Below are 24,990 nucleotides of genomic sequence, written 5' to 3'. Positions count from 1 at the left end.
TAGAAAAAGATTACATCACAGCCCATTTATGCTGTAGATAACCATTTCCTGCATCTTGACCTTATAATAACGTTAAGTAAATAGGACACTATATTCTTATAAAAAAAAAACCCAGGGCAGCATTTTTTTGCTTTCAGAGTTTCGACCCCTTTGCATACATATCAATGATTTCATCTTTAGACATCATTTAATCAAGGACTCTGTTCAAGGTCATTTGGACTCAACAACTGCTCTGTCATCGTCGACAATCTCTTGCTTAATTTGACGACCGAAAGTGCACCGATCAAAACAATGAATCTGAGTAGCTGCCTATCAATCCGCGTGCACCCAAACAGAGGTGAGGTCAGTTTCACCTGCCTGTTGCATCGCTGTGCCTTAGCTCTGTTCATTAACTGTTGAATTCACTGGCTTTCAATAGGCTCTTTCAGCGTGTCACGCTACACCGCCATTGAGCCGCAGCCACGTTACCACCCATCTTTCTTAATGGGGCTGCCTTGTTGCCATGGCAGCAGGCGCTTTCACATTCTCCCCACATCGCGTGGAGCGCGTGCACGCTGTTCCTCCGCAGCAGGTCTCAGGTCTGCTCTCAGACGAGCCGAGCCAGGGTTATTTACCTCCCGCTCTGATACCAGATGCCCTCTTAATCCAACCGCCCACGCTCCTTTTCCCAGTCTCTGTATTACTAACGCATAGTAGGAAAGTATTGGCTGAAAAACTTCATAATATTTCTGCTGGCTTTGTTGTTATTCTTTGGGTATCAATGTGGATTATCTATACATTATATATTGACTGGTGACTAGAACAGTGGGATTAATTGAGGGCCCCAACATTGGGAATATCCTCAATTGAGCCTGATGTTAAAAAAAGAAGCGTTTTCAGGTTTTCAGGCTGCGAGCGAAGGAAATCAGAGTGAGAAAAAAAACAACCAGAAAATGTCAACACAACTTGCTGTAAGTGTTTCACAATGAGTTATTATTGGTATGCAGTCTAGAGTTTCAGTCACAACAGGTGACGTCAGCGTGCTGGTGAATTAAGCAGCGTTGTAAAACATCACCGACTCTCTGAACATTATTTGCAGTATTTTTTTTTTTTTTTGCGAATTGATTTGAACAGATGTTCCTGGAAATGTTCCTGAAAAATGCTGATTATAAGTTAATTATTGCACACCATGGGAATCAGCCTGCCATTTCCCCAGATGTGACTGTTTACATCATGCTGTGCTGTGTGCATGAGGATTAGTGTTACATGTCTGGACATGTCTGCTGCATTAGAGGAGGCTCACTTGGCCCCAGTGAGTTTATGGTGAAAATGCAGAGCAGAATGTGAGTAATGATGCTTGGATAATTGTTTGCCGGCCACTGAACAGTTTCAAGGTAATGTGACTATCTATTCAGATTAGTGAGGAGGTTGTGGTTGGAAAAAGTTCACCCAGAACTTAAATTAGAACTGTGTGTGTAAAGGTCATGCAGGTTTGTAACCAGCAGCAACATTTCATAGTGCTTTCTGCTGAAGGCTACTGTTCATGACAGAGAGAGAGAGAGAGAGAGAGAGAGAGAGAGAGAGCACGGAAAATCAGTGCTGACACGTCTACATGTTTGAAAAATGGAGATTGTAATGTCGAAGCATAGAAATGAATGTTGATTTGCTGAGATGGTGAGGATTTCCGCTGCTGCAAATACTCCATTTATACTACTACAACTCATCAGAATCGTCAGGTCTTACACACTTGTGTTATCATGCAGGTACAACATTGTACTTACCACTGCAGTAGCTTGAGGTGGTTCAGGTTCATGTGACGCTGCTGCTCTTTGTTGGGAGTACAGTAATAATGAGATGTCTCAGTAAATACATCTAACCATCTAACAGCCAAGGCAGGTGTAGAAGATGATAGATTTTATGCCTGTGTTGCTGTCTTGTTTAGAGGATCACAGTGAAGGACACAAACACTAGTCATTGGACACTGTATTGATTGTCTTTGCACATTATCAACGTTAAAATACGATACAATGAGGTCATTTCATAACGTTCAAATTATGAAATTACCTCAGTGACCGTGCAGTGAACAGTTTTTCTCCATGCAACTCCAACTGAAGTTGTGAATGAATTCTGACCTTAAATGTAAAGTAAGAGAATTTAAGGCAAGGAAACCGCAATCTCTTGTTGACGCCCTCTGGGATTGTGTTTCTCCTGAGGTTTACGTTGACCTGGCAGCTTCTTTTAGCCACAGTTGGCAGACGAGAGTGTAAGCCCCTTGGTGAGCAAGACATGCAGCGTGTTATTTTTTCTCAGATTCAACAGCTGAGGAAACACATCTTATCACTGAAGTGGTTCAGTGTGTGTGTGTGTGTGTGTGTGTGTGTGTGTGTGTGTGTGTGTGTGTGTGTGTGTGAGAGAGACATTTGCAGAGGTTGAAAACCAGCTCTTGGCCAGATGGGTTTAGGGATAAAGAAATTCTCCAAATTGAGATGGTTAGATTATTTATAATTCAAGGAGTAATTTCTACATGCAATTTGGTCAGTACTACTCATTATTCCCTTTAGCTATGCACAGTACACCTCTTGTAGGATGCACCTGTGAGACGGTTTAGGAACCCCCCAGTCAAGATCCTATGTGGGTGTAATACTATTCACTAGGCATGCTGTTGTAGTAGCAGCATTGTGTGACTTTCTCTGTGTTTCCCCCAGTCTGCAGTCGAGGTGCAGGGGACACCCTGGCTGTCCCCCCAGCCGATGAGCAGATAGCTGGCTGGCCTGGGGGCTGAGGCCACTGCAGCATGGCTCTTTCTGCTGTGTGCTGTACTGGATAAGGAGGAGGCCTCCGAGAGACGAAGGCCCCAGTGCTGTGGGGTGGGGGTGTTTATCAGCGCTGCCTGCCTGTACTGAGGGAACTATCTGTGGGGAAGAGATGGTAAGGCAGAGACATGGGCAGACCTGGGGAGGGGATGGCAGGTTACAGTTGACTACATGTTGAGACTCTAATTGTAGAGCAGCTCGCAGGGCAGATTAGGAAGATATTGGTATCTGCAGGGAAAAGGCATATGAAAATGAATAAGAAGGAAGCAGTGTATTATAACAGCTTTGACGTGCTAACACACTGAACAATTTAATCCTCTGAGGGCTTGTGTGCATGCATATGTGGTATGTCTCTGCATATATGTATATGCCAGTGTGAATATCCCACAGTTATTCACATTCATGCAGTATGTCCGTCTGAGCAAAGGCTTTCTGGATCTTCATCTCTCTCTCTCTCTCTCTCTCTCTCTCTCTCTCTCTCTCTCTCTCTCTCTCTCTCTCTCTCTATCTGTCTCGCTCTCTCTCTCTCCCTTCGTCTGTTGCTCCCTCCCCCTCCTTTCCTCTCTGTGTGAACGTAGACTGGGCGCTAAGCCAAGTAGAGTGTGTTTTTTTTGAATGAATACCTGATGCGGCTGATGAGGCTGGCTGGGGGAGGAGCTGTGTCAGTGGAGTACTGAGAGAGAGAGTGAGGGAGGGAGGGAGAGAGAGGGAGGGAGGGAAAGAGAGAAAGAGAGAGAGAGAGAGAGAGAAGCAGCCAGGCAGAGAGGGAGCTGGCGGTCTGGTGGCCTTGCATAACACACGTTGGAGCAGCCTTGAACGCAGGACCTGGTGTGAGCTTCGGCAGTGGGGGAACTTCCTCTACCGCGCAGCGGAGCCTCCAAGACCGGAGAGTCGAGAGAGGAAGGCAGAGCTGGAGCAGCTTACTCCAGGAGGGTAGAGCGGCACAAAGGAGAGATTCAGGAAGAGGACTCCTAGAAAACACGTCTCCAACACACAGACACACACACACACACACTGAGAGGCAAGAAGAATCATTGGACATGTTCTGCAAGCAGTGGCTGTGGAGAGACTGGTGAGCTATTCTTAGTACTCTAACCAGAGGAGTGTGTGTGTGTGTGTGTGTTATATTTTCCTCTTGATTTGTTGCGTAGTAGTATTTTCTGCCCTACTACTACAACACTCATGCGCGCTGTCATTCTAAAGCCCCCCCGAGGCTACAGTCACAGCATTTGTCCGGAGACTCCGTTGTGGGCAGCAGTGACCCTGTTTGCTTGTGGTAGTGCTCGTGAAAGGGACAACCCGCTCTGCTCGTACACTGTGTGATTGGTGTGTGTCGGGCAGTGATGCAGAACTCTGGAGTCATTGTGAAGACAAACAGCCTGAACCACTGCCTGTCCTCACTGTCTGCTTTAGTCTGCCACACGGTTGGTCCGCCTCTTAAAGGCACACGCACCACTGTTGTACAAAGAAGGGCAGTAAAATGGCTCTTTGGGGTATTAGGGAAACAAGCAGTACACTGTATTGATCTGCTGTGTGGTTAAAGCAGCTATGTGTGTAAGGGGTGTTGAGGGGAGGTCCTACTTATATGCAGCAAATCACACATGCATGCGCGTACATATTGTCTTACTCTGTACCTCCCCCTCTGTTTCAAGCGAGAGCTCAGATTGATAATGATGTTTTTGTTTTCTATATATAGACATTTGCTGTACGGGGTATTCACTGTGTATCCATGACTGGCCTAGCAGGTGAAACATGATTTAGAGAAGTATTGACAACAGGTTTATCACCCCCAGGGTCATTGCATTAGCTTTTTGCATGAATCTTTTGCATCTTTTGGCACTAAATGATTTTATTGCCTTTTTATATTGTTTCCCTGCATCATCCTCCTGCTGCAGAGAAATGCTTTTGCTATAAAACCGTTTGGATCTATGCGATGACTAGAGCATGAGAGAAGACTCAGTGCAGAGGCGGAAAGGAGTCAAGGTGGGGGACTGGAGGAGCTGGCGACTGCTGCGTAAGAGAGGAGATGTAACTCTGCTGCTGGGTGGGGGGGGGGGGGGCTCTCACCTGGAGACAACCGAGAGGAGGTGGAATGAAAACATCTCCTCTCCTCTCCTGCCTGCACAGTGACGGCAGACAAACACCGCTACACAAACCTATTTCTCTGGTTTGTGCAGCTTTTCATGTGGGAGTACGAAAGAGGATCACATGCAAGGCTGGCTCAATCACTCTGAGCTGGAAAAAAAGAGTCAGTGTGATGAGCGTAACAGTGAGCATCCTGTCCCCTCTCCCTCTGTGTTGTCACCCCCCTCATAGAGGTGACAGTCCTGGGCCAGGGGACCAGTGCTCCTGTGCTTTGTGGCTCGGTGTTGACAGTCACGTCTTAAAAGCTTATTGTTCTTCATCGTATCATATATAGTGCCATATGGTTGTTGGTGTCAATAGTCTAATAATAGGTTGATGCTGGAACATTGTGTGTGAGTCTTTTGGCTGCTGCCCTGCGTGCGTGTGTGTGTGTGTGTGTGTGTGTCACTATGTGCAGAGAGTGCTGTGTACAGGTCATATGAGGAAAGGAAAGACAGCGTCTTTCAGCGCATCCTGTTGTATCTGTGTCTGTTGGCAGCAATGGTGTGTTTCGTTGGAAATCAAATAATGTGGGCTCTGTCTTCCAGTGCTGCTATACTCATAGGAGGTACTTGTGCTTCAGATGTGATGTCATTACAGTGTTGACACGGTGTTGCTGAGGTGGGGTTGTTGCCAGTGAGCGATGCTGCACAGTGTAGCTCAGGCTGTAGCAGCGGCTGTGTTGCTGATCGGGAATCTCTCAGCGTGGCGGGGGCTATGGCGCTCTGATGCTGCAGGCGCTGCTCAATGTGGGTCAGGAGAAGCAGCACTCTGTCTTCTCCCCTTTCCCAATTCTCTCTCACTTTTTTTTTATCATTTCTAATCTTCTTTCTTCTCTCACCCCCCTCGTACTTCCTTTCCTCTGTCATCTTACATTGCCTCTCTCCCTCTCCTCCCCCTCATTCTCCTCTTTCTGTTTCTCTCCAGCTCTGCTGCTCTCCCCCTTTGTTACATCTGGTGGATCCACCAGGCTCCATGGTGCGATGAATTACACAGAGGCTTTTGCTGCTTTTGGATGCAGTGACCTTGTCAAAGCAAGCATTAGAGGTAGATGCATCTAAATAGAAACTGACCAAGGTCGCCTTCTGTGTTCTTTACACCCCCCCCCCCCCCCCCCCCCCCCCCCCCTCTGTCTTTATGTAACATGTCCGTGGCTGCCTGCTGGAGTGAACCTCTTCTGTAATATGAAAATACAATTTAGCACTGTCAAATAGCCTCGCACCTCTGAATGTAATGTAGATGTAGACAAACACATGAATGAATGGATGGATGTGTGAGTTTGTGTCAAACACGCCACCTCTGTGGTGCCTCTGGCTAATGAACAACTCTGAGTCGTGTGCATTAACCCACAGATAAGCCTGCAGGAAAGAACAGCCAGTCCAACAAAACCCTGAAAAACATGAGCTAATGGCTGCTTGTAATTGTTGTTAAATGAATGTATACACTGCACATTGTGTTTTCTTGTGTGTGCATGTATATGCTACATGAGCATGCCTATATATGAATCTACAGTTGAGTCTACAAGGCTGTATTTTGGGGCAGCGCTGCTCAAACATTGATAATGGCTCGCTGCTGTTACCTTTCACCAACCCACCACATTTCTTGCTCAGAATAAAGAGCTTTTGTCAGTACTTACCTCACCCTTCCGTCTGTCTCTCACTAAACCAAACTCGAGGACCTACTCATTCATTGTTTGTTGTCCACGTTGTATTTCCTTGAACTGTGAAACACCACTCAAACAGGGTAAAGCGGGAAGCCATTGTTAGAATATTTTTGAAGTTCCCATTTATGCTTCTTGCAGAATGTTCCATAATCACATTTCAAGCCATAGTGTTTTCACTTCATTTTCCTGATGAGCCCACTGACCCAGAGTTCCTGTCTGGAGGTGGATGTTATATGTACAGTAGCCCCACCGACTCAACACAAGGCAAGGGAGTGTTAAAACAAAGACGAAAACACAAGCTCCTTTGAGGCCGTTACTCTGTGCTGTTATTTAGAGCCTGGAGCAAGACAACAGCAACGCTCATACACATGCACATGCACACACACCCCAGACACACTAACTAACACGGCAGTTCAGGAAACTCCTGCTTTGTCATGGACCCATGAAATAGTCTTTTCCATGTTATGTAAATGATGACACACAACATTGCACTGTACTTTCCAGTATGCAACATAATCATTACTCATGGAAATGCTGGTTGAGTTGTGACCGATTAGTCGATGTAGATATTTGAGGAGCATCTTCAGAGTTTCATCGTGGGGAAATATGTACACAGAATGGCACAAATCAGATGCAGTCATTTTACCAGGTGCCGCCTTGTGGTAGAACAAAGAACAACACCTCCACAAACATGAAAGTGGTGACTTTTCTCAGGGTGAAGCATTTCCTAGAGTTTGTGTTTTGCATTTGCAGCCCTGCGGGAACATTTTATGAATATGGTTCATCAACACAGCAGTGAAATTAGACTAATGTTATTAAATTGAATTTCAAGGAAAGTCAAGTTTACCTACAGAACTAAAAAGCTTGCCTGGAGGGCTTAAAAATCTAAACAGCATAGGATTTGGATCAATTACATTTTTTCTTTTACCTGATTATCTGATTTAAACTTTTCTCTGCCATCAGATTCCTGCCGACATTGTGGAAGAGGTGGATCGGTCAGAGATGATTCCTCATGAAGTCTATGGAGCTCATTTTGTGAGCTGGAGCTACTCCATCTTCTCTGGTCTGAGACCTGGAGCCGTCTACCAGTGAACACAAAGAGAGCCAGAGCCACACAGAGAGGCAGAGGGAGACAAAGAAAGACACAGAACAAGCTAAAATCACTAACTGGGAATATTAAAACCACACTGGCACAATGAAATCCCACCAGGAGCGAAGTAATGGATGCCTGCCTCCTAAGAAGCGGGAGATCCTTGCTCTGGAGCAGAGGCCAATGGTCATAGCCACAGCAACACCTCCAGCTGTTACTGATAGTCCACACACAGAGAACCTAGCATGGCTGGCAAGTGTAGCCAGCGAACGCTGCAAATCCAGGGACGCAGAAAGCCCAAGATGTCCCATCTCCTCCACTTCCTCCTATTCCCCCTCCACCTCTATCACTTCCTCGGCCACTCCTCTGTCTGCGGTGCCCCTGGCTTCTCTACCCGCAGTTTACCCCACAGCCATTCCCCAGCAGGCCGGGACTATCCAGTTTGCTCAGCTGGGACCCAACGTTCAGTTCATCAGCTCTGGGCCCTATGCCGGCTACATCTCCTCTCATATCATCTCCGCCAATGCTGGCTCTGCACCTAACAGCTCTACCATGGCACAGCGGCCCCAGCTGGATGGCTACACCACTGCCCTCATCTCCCCCAACAACAAAGGGGAGCAGCAGTTTCACATCGGCCTCTCTCCTACAGAACTGACTCCTGTGTCGCTTCCTAACTCTCAGCAAGTCACCAGCCAGTACATTCATCTGGACAGCAGAACTCCTCTGGCTCTAAGCGGAAACACCATCACTTCACCCACGGCCCACCTCCAGCTCCACCCTCACACAGCTGTCCTCCCTCAAACGCTAACCCTGGCTCCCTCCCAGCTTTTGGTACAGTATGCAGATGGTTCAGTTGGAAAGAAACCAGATGTGTATGCTAAGGGTGTGCTGAATGGGGAATTTGAGGTGGTCAAACAGAATAAAACTCCCAGTCAACATGTGAACCATCAGCAGGTTCATAGCTATGAGGCCAGACATATCCTCCTGCCTGCCGACTACGGCCAAAACCCTTCAGGACTCCAGACCTCCTTGGTGCTGTTGGCCCAGCCCAACCATGGAGCTGAACGGGAAACTGGCTCAAATAAGATCTCCTTTGTCCAGACTGAGAAAGGAGGCATCTGTTTGGGGAAACCAGTGTCGAGATCATCCTCCTTCTCCTCCCTCTCAGATGTGGTTAAGTCTGTTGGTCCTCATACAGTCATCCAGACCACTCTAGCCCACGAGGAGATGCCAGCCAGTCTCTATTCCACCACACAGTCGCCCATCATTGGCTATATCACCAGTGCAAATCAGCATGCTGTCAGCTACCATGCGGCCCTGCCTCAGCACCTGGTTATCCCCAGTGGCCAGTCCCTCCTCATCCCAGTCAGTGGCACCAATAACGGCACCGAGATTGAGGTCAGTCGTACTGTCAGCACCCTGACTGCGACGACTAGCCCTCAAATATCCACCGCCATGCCGCATGCCTATCTGGCGACAGCCCTGTCCAAGTGTGAGGCGCTTGGGCCAGATGGAAATCAGCCCCACCCTGTTGTCGCTCAGGCACCAGCAATGCCAGTCCTGCCCTCCAACCCGGCTCCTGCCGTGGTGGCAGCGGCTCCCTCCCCAACTCCCGCCCCCGTCCCCAGTCCCGCCCCTGCTTCCATCCAAGCCTCCCACTCCATCTCCTCTCCCTCTTCCCCTGTGGCGCTTCCTCCGTTCTTCATGCGAGGATCCATCATCCAGCTGGCCGATGGGGAGCTGAAACGCGTGGAGGACCTGAAGACGGAGGACTTCATTCAGAGCGCTGAGATTAGTAGTGAGCTGAAGATTGATTCCAGCACTGTTGAGCGTATTGACAGTGGACAGAGTCCTCATGCTGTGGTCATACAGTTTTCAGTGGGAGATCTCAAAGCCCAGGTAAGTTACTCCACATTCATCATTCTTGTTTGCTACAGCTTTGGAGCGGTCTTTGGTGCCAGTGATAGTATTAAAAAAAAAGCAACTGTGGCAGATAGCAATACACACGTAAATAAGTAGTCACCAGAATTCTGGATTCTATCTGAACGTAATGGTAGTGGATCCACTAGTGATGAGCGCAATTGAGCTCCCCTTGTGCTCACTGTGGTCATTAATTCAGCGCTCAGCTGCAAAATATACATCTATGTAATTCATCTCTGATGCAGAACTGAGAGAATTGAGAACAATCTTGTTCTTCATCATCATTATTATAATCTTTATGTTCCAACCTACCGGTTGTTCCCTGGCAGTATCAACACTGCTCCCTCTTGTGTACCAGATGCCAGAATAAAACATTTAATTGGGCAGACCATGGCTTTTGAAAGGCAAAAAGCCATTACTTTTACAGATAAATAAAGCCAGAAATGTTGAAGCCCCCATGTTTGTAAATGTTTGCACCGATCTGACTTTTTCATTCCCAATACCGATGTAATAGTACAGTTTAATTAATAAGCTTTATGTCTTACTGTGTGGAAGTCACTGGGATCAGTCTTGTATGTGTAAGGCACCATTTGGCCTGACTAAAACATTGTTTCATAACTTTGTGAAATAAAATATAAAAAATAGGTACATAGATTTACATTTAATGAATTCTTCTTCTTCTTTCAGGGTCAGATTTTATGACCCGCATATTTGATTTGGCATAAGTTTTAAGTGCTAACCACTGCACCCCCATGCCCAATATAACATGTAAACCTCTTTAATGCAACAATACATTGATCAAAATGTACACAGTATACAATTCCAGTATATAATCTAGCTATTTGAGTTGGTATTAGATTAATATCCGATATCTGTAGTGGTGCAGCCCGAGTCTGTAAGGGGCTGCACAGCTCGACTGATGCTGCATTCTTAAGGCTGATATCAATATTGATTTCAAAGTTAATTGGAGAAACTGCTTTAACATGAAAACATAATCTCCCAAACATTTTTTCCAGTCAGTGCTACCTTTTTAAATCAAAAAATGTCCTCAAACATGTTTCGCTTCCTGCACAGCATTGTAATGCTTTTTAACAGATATAATCGACAATACTGATATATCTGCAATAAGCTTCGGGTTTATTAGCTGTGCCAATAATTAATGAATGGTTAACAGTCGTCTAGAAAAAAGCTAAATTAGTTTCCCTTTAAAACCTGCTAAATGTGAAAATGTTTAGTCGCACTCAACATATTTTTGTTCTCATTTACGACCGCAATGGTCACACTCTGGAGCCATGCAACAGAATGATTTCCAAGATGCATAATCCTATACAAATTTGTGCTTAGGGGCTTGAAACAGATGTGTTTCTTTTCTAAATCCTCCACAAATATCTCCGCCTGTATCCAGCTCAAAGCTAACAGTGTGTGTTGTGCATGTGCTCATCTCCAGGTGTGCGTTGAGGTGCTGGTGGAATATCCCTTCTTTGTATTTGGCCAGGGCTGGTCATCCTGCTGCCCAGACCGGACCACCCAGCTGTTTGAGCTCTCCTGTGCTAAGCTGTGTGTGGGTGACGTATGCGTGTCGCTGACCCTCCGCGGCTTGAGGACCACTTCGGTAACAGACAGCCCGGCTCTGGGGACCAAGCTGAAGACTGGTCACTTCTCTGACTCTTGTCACAACGTGGATCCCCCCGTAAAAATGAGTCCCAATCCAAACGCTGCGAGCAGAAATAGTGGCCTCCTCATGAAGGCTCCCAGTGCAGACAGGCTGGAGAGGGAGCAGGTCACTGGACCAGGACTGGAGCTACCACCGGGATTGGGACTAGTTCCAGGACCAGGGGAGGGGATCTATAGAGCTGGACCGATGCTGGCAGTCTCTGGGACTGTAGAAGTGAGACAGGAATCAGTGAAAACAGACATGCCTGCTCTTACCAAAATACAATGCAGTGATCCAGAGAGACCCACGGGCCGCAAGAGACGCTGGTCAGCTCCAGAGCGTGACCAGACTGACCGATCGGAGGAGGAGCCTCCTCTGACTCTGCCCAAACCTTCCTTCATCCCTCAGGAGGTTAAAATCAGCATAGAGGGCCACTCCAGGATCGGGAGTGAAAGGTGCTTGAATAAAAGAATAGACTGTTGAGAGAACTTCAAGGAATTTTGATTACCTGTGGTTTGCTTTGTGTTTGTTCCCTCTCTTTCCAGACTACTGTAATATAGGCTGAGTTTACACAGTATTTACACGTTTTTCTTTTTCTTCACACAAGTCTGATGCCTACAATGAAGTACAGTAGAGCGCCTTCATAAGTGGTATCAAACACGAGATCAGTGCAATCATTGCTTAAAGCAAAAATGAATGCAGCGTGAATGTTGAGCATGAATGGAAGTCGGACACCTGAGAGACTTTTGACTTTGCGTGTCACACATTACAAGCCGATTCTTCTTTGTCACGTGGCAGTCGACCATTCCTCTTATCACACGAACAAGCACAGACCCCGATGTCAGCGTGTACAAAGTGGGTAACCATGTTTTGATTATCAACCTGTTTGTTTCACTGTTTATTTGGTTTGTAGTGACGTTTTTGGGGTGGTGGAAGTCAGAGAGAGACTGTGTTTCTATGACGATGCTCTATCACCAAGGCTGTGTGATCTTGGCTGCCTTGTGTTTCTGATGAAGTTTTATTTAAATTCATTTTTTTTCATTTTCATACCATTGCAGATGTGTGCGCTGCCGCAGGTGCCTGTGTGTGTGTGTGTGTGTGTGTGTGTGTGTGTGTGTGTGTGTGTGTGTGTTTCTGTGTGTCTGTCAGATGGAGCACAGAATGTGTTTAAGTGGCCGTAGCTGTGAGCTCCGTTGTCCATACAACCTGCAAATATCAAGACTGAAAAGGCCTGAATGTAAGTCACTAAATTAGTTTCCAATCAGTATAAAATGTGATCCCATTGCTTTGCAATGTGTGGGTGACAGCAGTTGCACATGGGTGGATTGCTCTGAGGAAGTTCCTGTGTCAAATTTAATTCTGATAATTATTTTCAAAGACAGCATGTGTCACTTGTTAATGTCCAGTTTTTAACCCTGCTATGTGCAGCATTTCAGATCTGTACAAATGGGAAATAAGAATAGTATTTCTATATTATACTACAAATGATATTTTAGCAAATTTATGTATGGACTTGTACTGCAATATAACCTCCAGTTGGCCGACTTGCCTAACTGCATTCATTTATTATTTTGCCACTTGAGGGCAACGCTGACGAAAACGATTGAGCAATTATGCACCCAGCGACACAGATCTTTCTTCATTTGGAGTCATCTTTCAGGTGTTCTGATTAATAAAGTCCAATCTCCGGCCCTTGAGTTGCTCAATTCTCCATCCCGGTCACCAGCTAGTTTCTAACTTTATTTGCCGTTAGGTTCTGTGCAGGAAGCGTCGAATGGATTTATCAGAGCTTTTCACTAAAACAACTACCTCCTGCGCCTCAAATGAGATTGTTATAGGCCATAAAACCAAAACATTGGGCTGAAGGAGGCTAAATAACTTTGTAGAGCTAAGACATTACACATAACCATCATAATAAAAACATGTTGATGAAAGCAACTTTAAATGCAAACACAACATAAAACAAAAAATAAATATGGCATATATAAATATATATACACATGCAGTATATACCTAGTTCACAGCACCACATGCTGTTTAGGGTAAAACCTATTTTCCTCAATGCTGGCATGCCTTTCTTAAGTCTATACCTGTTATATCAGAGTATGGCTGTTTTGATTAAAACTGCGTTCTTTCTTATAGATCAGTGTTTTTTTTTTAGTAGAGCCATAATACATATTCTACAGTTCATACTCAGGAACAGTGTGTGTGTGTGTGTGTGTGTGTGTGTGTGTGTGTGTGTGTGTGTGTGTGTGTGTGTGTGTGTGTGTGTGTGTGTGTGTGTGTGTGTGTGTTTGTGGGTCTGAGACAGCAGGTGTTTGTCCACAGTCGATGTATATGTCTGTGTCCTGAGCAGCAGCACTTTGGTCAAGCATCCAGCAGGAGTGGGGTGCTGTCCCTGTTCCTCAGCTGTTGGATATAAATAAAAATAATCAACCGACTGTTTGTTATCCGTCCCACAGGTTTATCATTGATAGAAAACATTATATACCAGGGCAGGGAATGTAAACACACATCGGGCAAACTATCTCAACTTTATTTTTGATGACTGACAGAGCTACTATACAGAGAAAGAAAGAAAGAGTTGTAGAGCCAGTGAGAGTTGATCATGTACAGCAAATTGTATCCTAGAGAGTGTACAGTGTGTGCGTGCGTGTGCGTGTGTGTGTGTGTGTGTGTATTCTAACCCTCATGTAGCCTATGTACTGTATGTGCCACAGCGCCTCCTTCAATCATTCCATTAACTCACCAATATCAAAGTGGTCCTGCTATCGTTTCGGTCAGTTCAGGTATTGATCTAATGTTCATGAATGTGCTACAGTTCTTTGGAAACATCGACATACATTTGGCCTCCTCAGAATATACTTTGATTTGCACATGTATGTGAACTGCAATTCATAATAATAGCCATTAACCTTTTGATAACTCCTGAAAGGTGTTTATTGTAAACCCAGTAACCAGACTGTTCTCTTCTGTTTGTGTTTGACTGCTCAGGCTTAACACTGCCCAGTGACTGTTCTGCACCAAAATGATGTGGTCTTATATTCTTCACTGTTGCATAGTAGAGGTACTGTTTCATCAGTGTGTCTTTGTAGTCATTTCCTCTCTCGTGAGCCTGGCCTGTGTTTGAAATTTTTTTTTTTTTAAAAAACATTTTGATTTTTCAATTACAAACCTAAAAGGACATCATGACACAGACAAATCTTTGAAATCTAGGATTGATGCTTAAAGGAATAATTAAAATTTTTTGCTAAATACACTTTTTGGGTATTCTTGCTGAGTGTGAGGCGACCCTTCAGCAAGAAAGCAAATAAGCGCATTTCCCCAAAATGCTGAAATGTACCTAAAAGGCCCTGCACACCCACTCATAAATATGCTTAAGCTGGGCCACTTCAAATTTGTAAGAGCCTTTCTAAATAATGTTGAATATGGTGTATAAGCACCGCCTTGTGGTGATCTATGGAATTGCACTTTGTTATATGGGGTGGGGTTTAGTCTAACTAATACACAGAAGTAATGTACAGCATGTCTGAGAGAAACTGTACTCTATCAGTACAGCATCTCAGTGATTTGTAAATAGCCAAAGTCTTCCATTATAATGTTGGTATGACCTTGCTGACGGTGGAGAAGATAAACACTGATCCTGATGTACAGACCTTTGAAGTGAAGTTTAATTTAAAAAGTACATCATTTATTTGAAAGAAATACAGGATATAGCGTCACCTAAGATATTTTTTCTTTCGCACCAGCTCAAAAAACAGGAAATTATGGGAGTAAAAGACTTATTAAAAAAAAAGGATTTTGTAAATCGGTCTGTTTGTTGGATAAATCTCAGCCAAGATGCAGTATGTCCTACGTACAGTATGTCGTAAGTATCAATAATGTTCCCTTATTTTGATGGTGTTGAGGTTTGCTAGTCAGAAACTGTTTAATCTTTACTTCAAATGTTTGATTTTACATTTGATCAAATATATTCAAAGAAATAAAAGTCTAAAGAATAACTGCATTATGTCTCTTCTTTTTATGTGAATATGTGGTTTGTCAGCTGTGTGCTTGTGATAAACCTTGATGCCCGATCAACTAGGTCTGAATACTCGGATAGTACGTTGAAAAAAGTGATAAAAATGTACTTAAACTACAGCGAAAACATTGATAAACAAGTAACAGTATAGCATGTCATGAAAAGTGATTGTTTTAGAAGACATCGTAAAGTATATTTAAATAAGTCACAGTATGGGATGTCATGAAAGTCACAGTATAAATATGTCAAGATATATTATGAAAAAAGTCATACTAAAAACAAAAATATCAGAAAAAGGTAATTGGGTTTGTCGAAAAATGTCAGTAACAGAAATCTGAATATGGTTTGTCATTTAAAAGTCACAGTACATATTAGAAACATCCTGAAAAAGTGAATATTATAGTAATGTCAGTAGTCATGAAATAAGTCATATCTTGGTGTCTCAGAAATGTTCTTGAAAAATAAATCATAGTAGTGTATGTCATAACAGGTAATAGAAAAGTACTCGACCGGGTGAGCTGAAGTAGAGACACACACTTGTGATTTCTTACCACTGTGTTAAATGCATACTGACGTTAGGAGTTGTGTCTAAATCACCACAAGAGGTCCCTGTCCTGCCGCACACGTCAGCGTCACGTTTCACTGTGCTGCTCGTCATGCAGGTGTATTTCTACACTGCACCACTTGGGGGCGCAAGAGTTCTTCCTCTGAGGTGCAGGCATCAGCCTTGAAGTCGTTCTTAGATATGACTGACAGACAAGATTTTGAAAAGTGGTGGCTTCAGATACCTTTACAACTACATGTCTATCCATATGTACCTTGATTACGTCACTTTCAAAGCATGTTTGATTGATCATATTGAACTTTTTTTCAACAAAATACATTGATTTCATCTCTAACATCATGGTGGACTGGAAGACATCGTACAGTTCAGTTTCCTAATATAAAGCAAAGGATGAGACTGAATAATCAAACAACACTTTAATCTGATAAAACGTCAGTCTAGATATAAAAAACAAATATGACTAAAACATGACATATTAAAAGTTATTTCAGGGTGCTGTTGATGCCCTGACTGCTTTGTAACGCCGGCCCGTGCACGACACATTAATAACAATGGACAATATTAAACACTGTTAAAAGCCATAACGTACGTGCAGTGATGTACACAGACCGTCTACAGTGCATTTTGATCCTATTTTTGTTTATCTTTACAGCTAGTTTTTAAAGTCATATCAATTGTCACGTTAAAAAAAAAAAATCCCAAATAACAAACACAAGCAAACCTTGAAGTAGCAGGGCGGGGCTTCGACTGTTAATAAATGGTTTGTTATCTCCAAAATAGTTCTGAAGTAATTCTATTGAGACAATAATAAGTTAGTTATTTGTCCATTCACTTGTCAAACTAGTGAGGCGTTTCTTTAAACCAGTCCTAATTGCTTTTAATAATCGCTTTTGTTGCTCAGCAATAATAATATCTAAAATATCAATTCATTCATAAACAATGGAAACATTAAGCTCTAATAAAATAATGCCAGTGTAAACAAGCTTCAGTATCACGCAACGCTGAAATATTGCACATACATTTATAAATATAGACATCAACTTTGTGCCTTTGTGTTTATGCATGTGGCTGCATCTGTGCGTGTGTGTATGTGAGTGTGTGTGTGTGTGTGTAATACATCTGTACACAGACCAGTTAGTAGAAATCTACTGTCGGATAAATTAAATCAGGTGGGAAAATAATGAAAGGATAAAACAAGAGGTACCTAATAAACACACACACATGAACAGTTCACACACACACACACACACACACACGAACAGTTCACACACACACACACACACATATGAATAGTTCACACACACACACACACACACACACACACACACACACACACACACACACACACACACACACATATATGAACAGTTCACACACACACACACACACACACATATATATGAACAGTTCACACACACATATGAACAGTTCACACACACACACACACACACACACACACACACACACACATATATGAACAGTTCACACACACACACGCGCGCACACATACACACACACACACACACACACACACACACACACACACACACACACACACACACACACACACACACAAAAGCACTTGTGCATAGATCTCATGTATCTTTGTGCTCCACTTACACAATTTAAAGCATTGTCTTCACAACAAAGTCCATTCTGTCTTAAATTTCGGTGCTTCATCACAATGGATAAACAATGGACGTGTGTGTGATTGAGCCTGTTAAGTGTGTTTTAGTCCCACTTAGGCTGGTTTGAACCTCGTTCTTTGGTCCCAGTCTGTGCGGCGCTGAAGTCTTCAGTCTGTCAGTTTCATTACCGTAGAGGTAGAAGACCTCCAGCAAAGGAATGTAGGGTCCGACTAATACAGATCTCAGATCTGATTTAAGTTACTCAGAAGGGGCACGTCCCTCTCAAACCACCGTCCTCCACTCTGGAGCTGTCGCGTATCATCTTAGGCGTCCCCTGTTTGATCAGACGTCAGCTGCTCCTGGTCGGAGACGTTATCGTCAGCTGGTGGCCGCGCCCGGTCAAAGAAACCACACTGAGGGAGAAACATTAGCCCGTTAGTGTAATATTGGAGAAACAGATGACCTCAAGGAATGCTGGAGGATGTGCATGTACCTTCCACATAGCTAATGTTAACATGGCCAGCACCAGCAGCCCCAGCAGTATGGCCAGGATGATGACCCAGAGTGGAACAGCAAACGACACATCAGGAGTACCCCACAACACCAGGGTCCCCATCTACAGGACACACATAGACACGGTTAGGTGTTAGGTGTAACATGCTCCTTTTTTTCTCAAACTCACACACTTCTTTTCTGTGCCTGCATCTTACCGAGGTGGAGTGTTGAGGCAGGATGGAGGGTTGGATGCGGTAAGGCAGGGCTGTGACTACGACGGAAACGGAAGAGTTGAGGATGTAGGGGTCGTTACGCCGCTGTAAGACAAACATAACATTGTTATTTGAAGGTGCAATTTGAGCGATCACATATTTTAAATATTTAGAGTTTACTTGGAATCTTAGCTTGTCCCGAGATGTCTCTTAGGTACTTAATACAATGATAATTTGAACGTTTAAAATGTACAATTCTATGGCAACTGAAGATCATGTGAGGTAATCAAAATCGCTCCAGAACGGCTAATAAATGGACCCCATTGTGAAATTGCCTTCTCAACTGCTGTTTTAAAAATGTAAAGCATAAAACAAATAATGAACAGAAATATTCCAGATGACAGGTGAAGACTCTGACCTGCAGGAAAGTGTGCGCCCAGAGTCTGGAGCGGATCTTCACCACGGCGCTCTGACCGCGATCCAACCGGCCAACGATACATACAATCTTCAGACAAGAGATATTGGTGCAATTCTGTGGAGTGAAAAAAACAAAAACACAGAGCAGAGAAAGCAAAAACACGTTAAACACTTCTGGATTAAGAATGAACATTTGGTTTAGTTTCTTGCGAGATTGTAAATGTGTGTGAGGCTCACCAAGGTTTTACCGCTATAACTCTCAGCAGCAGAGGTGGACCGTTTGTGGCGATGAGGAGAAGCGCTGGTGTTCCTCAAGAAGCCCAATAATTCAGGTGTATCCTGGAGAGAGGAAATCTGAGAAAGAAAACCAGAGTTGTCAACGTTGACTATTTTATTTTTTTGCCTTTCAGCAACTCAGCTGGTAATGATTCACGCAAATGGGACATGATGAAGCAAAACACAAAGGAACATAAATGCGTAATTGCTTCCCTGCCAACACGCCTCTCTTTTTTTTTTTTGGAAAACCTTCTATAGCATGTGTTCAGGCTTTTTATAGGACATTTATTCATTAAAATACACAGATGATACCATATTGGTGGTTTAATGTGGTCTGTGTTGCACATGGGCTCTGATGAAGGCCAGACAGCCGGCGAGAAGGGGATGGATGACCCGAGGACAAAGAATGCGTGTAAGAAAAATAATTTAAAGATGTTTTAAGAGTAATAACATACCGCTAAATCACCAGCTGTGGAAACATGTGTGACATATGATATGATCAAAAGGTGTTTTGTTAAAAGGAGGACTGTAGCAATGTTTCTCATGTCTCATACAGCTGACAGCAAAAGAGAGACGCAAGTCACAGCTCACAGATAACATAGACAATAGCTGGATATTTTAATTATATAATTAATTCAGTTTACAGTAATTTTAGACCCGACATGAGACAAAGTGCTGAAACGATTCAGCAATTATCAAAATAGTAATCAAAACATTTTCCAAAAGCTGACTGATTGATCAACACTTTTTTGAAGGAGTCGGGAGAGGACAGCTTGAAGCTCCATGCATGTACACTCTTTAAATAATTAATCAGTCTCGTCTACACCGGGATAGACTTTGATTGGAAGATGATGGGAAATTGTAAATGACCAAATCAGGAAGAAAACATGGGAAGTAAAAAAAAAAAATCTGACCTTTAACCACTCTGTGAATACGGCTCATTTTGTTTTCATGTATGATTACAGCTTGTAGCGCTTTCTGACATAATTATAGACTCTTTTTTTTTGTAAATCACTGCATGTTTTCTTTTTGAATGACTCGACAGATGATATCATAGATATTGGAAAGTATTTCATCTCTAATTTCTGCTAATAAGCAGAATACTCCATCCCTCATCGCTTTGAGCCAACTGGCAAAGACCATGGAAAGCAGCCAAACAACGGGTACAATTAAGTTTTAAATAAGCAGGTATGAATTATGGAGAAATGGATAGATGAATAGGCTCTTAGCAATATAACAAACAAAAGTCTGAAATTGCAATAAAGTGGCTAGAAATACTACGACGCATATTTATTTCCACTGCAGGCAATATGTCCATAATTATATATTTGTGTTTTCAAAAATGTGTCTGCATGCATAGGCGTGTAAATGTTGGTGTTTACCTGAAGGCCAAGTGGGTTGAGGCTGGTGTTCGTCCGGCAGCTAATTGGTCCGTCAGTTTGAATCTCCATGGCATACAGCAGGTTCTCGTCACGGAAACGGGAAGGCCAGCCGACCTGGAGCTCAGCATCCCGAATACTGCTGGGACCAAAGTTATGGAGCTGGAGGGAAAAAGAAAAAAACACAACGTCAGAATTGTGCTCTCTTCTGTCTTATTAGTAGGTATCAACTGACTCCGGCTATAATTAGGTTATCATAACTGTGAGATGATGACACAGGCCACCTGTGTTTTAGTAACGATAATAGTAATGCAGCCTTCAGTCCCTGGGGATCATCTGGCTCATCATTCCACATCAAAATTAGGATGAATGAATTATGAGCTGAAATGAACCGTCAATTAAAAAAAATCCTCATGTTTTACCCCAACCTGTATTCGTTCTCCCTCTCTCTCTCGCTCTCTCTCTCACACACACACACACACACACACACACACACACACACACACACACACACACACACACACACACACACACACACACACACACACACACACACACACACACACACACAGAGTCATTAACACTGAAGCAAGTCATGCAAACAGGACATGATCCTGGTGCTGCGGGGCAGGAATTCTGCAAGAGAGAAAAAAAAAAAAAAGAACTCTGTCCTCTCTAACTACAAGCAGCTGCCTACTGGGAAAAGTACCACAAATGAAAATCATTATCAGCTGCAGGACAGGCCAGACACGACTGCACTCCAATTCAATGAAGTCCCTTTAAAACACAAAGAAATCACATGTATGGTGCACAGACACACACATGCACACACCCCTATTGTAAACTGTCGCCAGTTTGTCTGCCATCCCCCCTCCTTCGATCTGTTTGTCTGTACCTCTGTTTGACCTTGTTTTTCCGCTTAGTGATGATTACTCATTACATTGTGTCCAGTCAAAGAACAATCTTCTTTTCCTACCTTCCATCCTTCCTTCCTTCCTCCTCCTTCTTACTCGCCTTGCTCCCTCCTTCAGTTTTTCCCACATTCAGAGCAGTAATTAAGAGGTCTCCGGAGCTGGAGACCTTTGATCAGCCAGAGCCCAATTCTTTATAGAGCTACTGGTTTTACTGTGTGTGTGTGTGTGTGTGTGTTGCTGTCTACTTCACCGTGCAGAGCCCCCCCTTCTTGTTGTAGCCTAATTTACAACTTCACACACCTATTTTTCTGTTCTTTTCATCTCACCAGTCTGCGACGGAGACCTGCTTTGTTGCCAGCAACAACAAAACCAAAACAACCCAGAATTCTACTTCTTCATCTCGTCATCTCTGAAAACACCTCCACCTTTCCCTTTTTCACATGAACATCAGCGGTACTGCTGTGCTTTGATCGAGGACCTGCATTTACCTCATAGATGTGTGTTACTTGCGGTCCCACGTCGTCCTCTTTGACAGGCTTCTCTTTGGGCTCCCAGCGTGGGAATGGCAGCACCACCTGAGAGGGATGAGACACCCTGAAGAAAAAAGAAACAGAAAAGTGACAATGATGCATACACACACTGATCGGCTAAACAAGATACTTACAAACCATATGAGTGTTGACAGCGGTATTGGTCGCTGTCAACAGAGTATTTTTTTTTCCCTAGGTTTTTTCCCTAGTTGTCCCATGGAGGTTGTATCCCAGCACCATGGCTCAGCAATCAAGCACATGGCGCAAACGCACAATAACTTCGGAACATACTTATTGGATTTGGTAACTTAGACGACTGAAGTCTTATATTAGATTCAGTTGGAATACATGTTTTGCATGAGACATAAAAAGACTGGATTTTTGCCACTATTTCTTACAGTGGGTTTTTGCACTTGTATGGGTCATGTCTAGTTCGTGGAAGAGAAATGACTGCAGAGACCAATTACTATGTCAACGTACTGTAGTGAGTAGAAGATAGACCTTTAACAGCTACTGTACGTTTATAATTGAGGTCATAGTTAGCATTGTATTCGACTACATTATGGGGTGTTTCATATTTTTTTTGTCCTTGACATTTTCTTACTCAATTCAAAAGGTTTCACGGACACAGCGGAGGCAGGACACTTTCACAACACAAACACAGGAACTCGTATGTCCCCGCATCTCAACCCAGGTCCTCCACTGTTTGTATGTGCAGCCGACCACACCCAAACAAAGCCATGGAAGTCTCCGAGCTTTGAAGTGTGTGTTTGTGTGTGTATCAGTGGGCCTATGGGCATCCATGAACATGTCATCTCATGTGCACTTGATTAGTTCAAATGTATTTCTAGAAATGTGTTTTCATGCTGTTGTCTATCTGTATATAAACATGCTCTGCAAATACCAAACATTATAAAAAGGCGCAGTAATATCCTTCAAACACCAGGAAGTTTAGACTGAAACCAGATCAAGTGTATCTTTGTGAAACAGACACGGCAACAAAGAAGGTTGTCGCTATGTTTCGGAGAAGACGCCACGCTCTCACACGCAAAGACGCTGTGACTCACCCCCGCAAATCAAGTTGAGCTTTGGCAATGATGGACAGATTCAAACTGACTGGGTTGCTGTCGGAGTTATCTTTGTTGGAGCTGTGGAGAGATTCACACAGAGTTTAAATAAAATTGAAAACAAAAACACACATCATGCTGACTATGCCCTACATTCCATATCAATTTGCATTTCCCAGAAGGCTATTCTACAAAATGGTACATAAGCAAAAGCTCATATTGAAGCTGTATTTTTATGTTCAGCTGATTCCGAGAAGAATTTCCCTGGCTGTGGGCTTGGCTCACATTTAACCGTCTGTGTCTAGTGATGTGATGTCTTGAAATCGATTCAGTGAAGCAAACAGTGGACATGTTGTGTGGAGCTTGTCTTCTCTCTGGAGTTCCTCTGGGCCATCTGTCTACTTCTGTCTCTGCGGTTAGTTTCATCAAACCACAGCGACGGGATCAGGACAGACACAGAACTTATTTACATGGCTCAGAAGACAGACAAACAGCTCTTTGTGTGTGTGTGTGTGTGTGATGTTGGGCGGTGTGCGTGAGAGTTGGTGGGCGTGTCACCTGTGGATCTGTAGCTCAAAGCTGATCTTTGGCCCTGCATCTTCCAGCCTTTGGACAGAAAACCTCAAACCAACAGAAAGCTGGAGTGTGGAGAAAACACAAAAACAGAGAATGTATGAAAAACATGTGACAGGAGAAAGAGATGTTGGAGAGAAATGAAAAACTGAAATAAGATGTATTTGTACATCAAAGGCCACAAAAAGTGACTAATAATAGATGGTCAAATGAAATCCCTGTCAACTACAACCCCCTCTGTTGTTACATTGGGTCTGTGCGTGTGTGTGTGATCATTCTAACATCTGAGACAATCCAGACTACACACTTTAAATCTACATTTAAGTTTCTTGTCTCTCCAAATCTGCCTTTTAGGCATTTAAGTTTCTTGTCTCTCCACAGTTTAAATCCTGTCCTCCAGGCTAACTCAAAACACGTGGAGGAATAAGTTCATCATCGTCTGTAAAACGAGATCTGTGTGTGCGTACGTGCTTGTTGCCGTGTGACAGTGTGCCAGACATATGTGACAGACGCGCATGTGCACGTGTGTGTGTGTGTGTGTGTGTGTGTGTGTGTGTGTGAGCTGTACTGAATGACAAGTCAAACACATGGTCCAGAGATGGAAGTGACAACATGCAGACTTGCACTACCACTTCAGGAGGCAGGCCTGTGTGTGTGTGTGTGTGTGTGTGTGTGTGTGTGTGTGTGTGTGTGTGTGTGTGTGTGTGTGTGTGTGTGTGTGTGTGGTGTGGGGGGCAACAAAGTCAGGCAGGAAAGATCTAAAGAGACACCAAATGAGTATGAGTCGTTTAGACAGAAGACGTCACGATCAGCTGTGATGATACTCCAGGAGGAAAACAGCAGTCTAAAGAGGTCAACTTAGTCTCTTAAAATCCGTCTTTTAGGCATCGCAGTCTAGCTTGAAGGATGGCTGTTAGAAGTGTGGCGTTTCATCCTTTAGAAAGCCAACTAGCTGTGGTCAGTATGAAATTATGTTGGTTACAATGGATTGTACAATTTCACGGTGGAGAAAAATATCAAAACATCCACAGAAAACTTTCTCAAAGCGCTCTTGCAATGCTGTCAGATTGTCTGCTGTATTTTTATTCCAAATAATCATGATTTTTCCTCAACATGGCTAAACACACTGCTTCTGTCTTGGGTTTCTGGCCCTCCTTGAAACTACAAAGATTTGCCACAAGCAATGTATTTCGCCACATTTTGGCAAAACCATGATTTTTTGTAACAATACTGAGAGAAGCGGTTTATGCTGCAGCAGAAGTTTAACAAACTTCTCAGGGCTTCATGATGCTTTTTGTCAATCATACAACGTTGTCACTATTGGCATCTATTTGAACAAATAATAATTCAACCACTGTCACTAAAAACCTGTTAACACAATTTGTCATTTTGACTTATATGAATAAATGTGTGGTTTGGAGTTGGGGTGTAGGAATTGCTCTTTTCATTAATACATATTTGTAATAACCTTGGTAGTAGCGGTGCATATAACTACACATCACAAGATTAAGAAACAATTTAAATAACTAATTTTGTATTTTTTAATTATTATTATAATAATAATTATATTCCTCAAATGTAATTTTGTGAAACAGCAACACAATAAAATCAAATCCCCATGATAGGATTCCAGTGATGGTCAACACGTGATTATTTTAATTATAACAGAC

General features: G+C 43.4%; 2 protein-coding genes across 2 annotated transcripts in view; one reads left to right on the top strand and one right to left on the bottom strand.

Annotated features, from left to right (window-relative positions):
* Positions 1-7,774: 7,774 nt before the first annotated feature.
* Positions 7,775-11,726, top strand: LOC306745067 (ataxin-1-like; the record flags this gene model as incomplete). The annotated part of the gene is made up of 2 exons (XM_079227800.1): positions 7,775-9,568; positions 11,037-11,726. 2 exons carry the CDS (start codon positions 7,775-7,777, stop codon positions 11,724-11,726), a joined length of 2,484 nt encoding a protein of 827 aa, XP_079083926.1.
* A 6,038-nt stretch (positions 11,727-17,764) lies between these two features.
* itga8 (integrin, alpha 8) overlaps positions 17,765-24,990 on the bottom strand; it is a gene marked incomplete at its 5' end in the record, with an annotated part of 33,590 nt that continues 26,364 nt past the window's right edge. The window contains 9 exons of the mRNA XM_079228153.1: positions 17,765-17,870; positions 17,951-18,073; positions 18,168-18,269; positions 18,583-18,696; positions 18,819-18,935; positions 20,240-20,398; positions 21,639-21,744; positions 22,748-22,828; positions 23,306-23,385. Coding sequence (XP_079084279.1) covers positions 17,781-17,870; positions 17,951-18,073; positions 18,168-18,269; positions 18,583-18,696; positions 18,819-18,935; positions 20,240-20,398; positions 21,639-21,744; positions 22,748-22,828; positions 23,306-23,385 — 972 coding nt within the window. The 3' untranslated portion in view covers positions 17,765-17,780. The remainder of the gene's footprint in view (positions 17,871-17,950; positions 18,074-18,167; positions 18,270-18,582; positions 18,697-18,818; positions 18,936-20,239; positions 20,399-21,638; positions 21,745-22,747; positions 22,829-23,305; positions 23,386-24,990) is intronic.

The sequence above is a fragment of the Taurulus bubalis genome, assembly GCF_910589615.1.
Source record: "Taurulus bubalis genome assembly, chromosome: 12".
Classification (NCBI taxonomy): domain Eukaryota; kingdom Metazoa; phylum Chordata; class Actinopteri; order Perciformes; family Cottidae; genus Taurulus; species Taurulus bubalis.
This window is presented reverse-complemented; position numbering and strand designations above follow the sequence as displayed.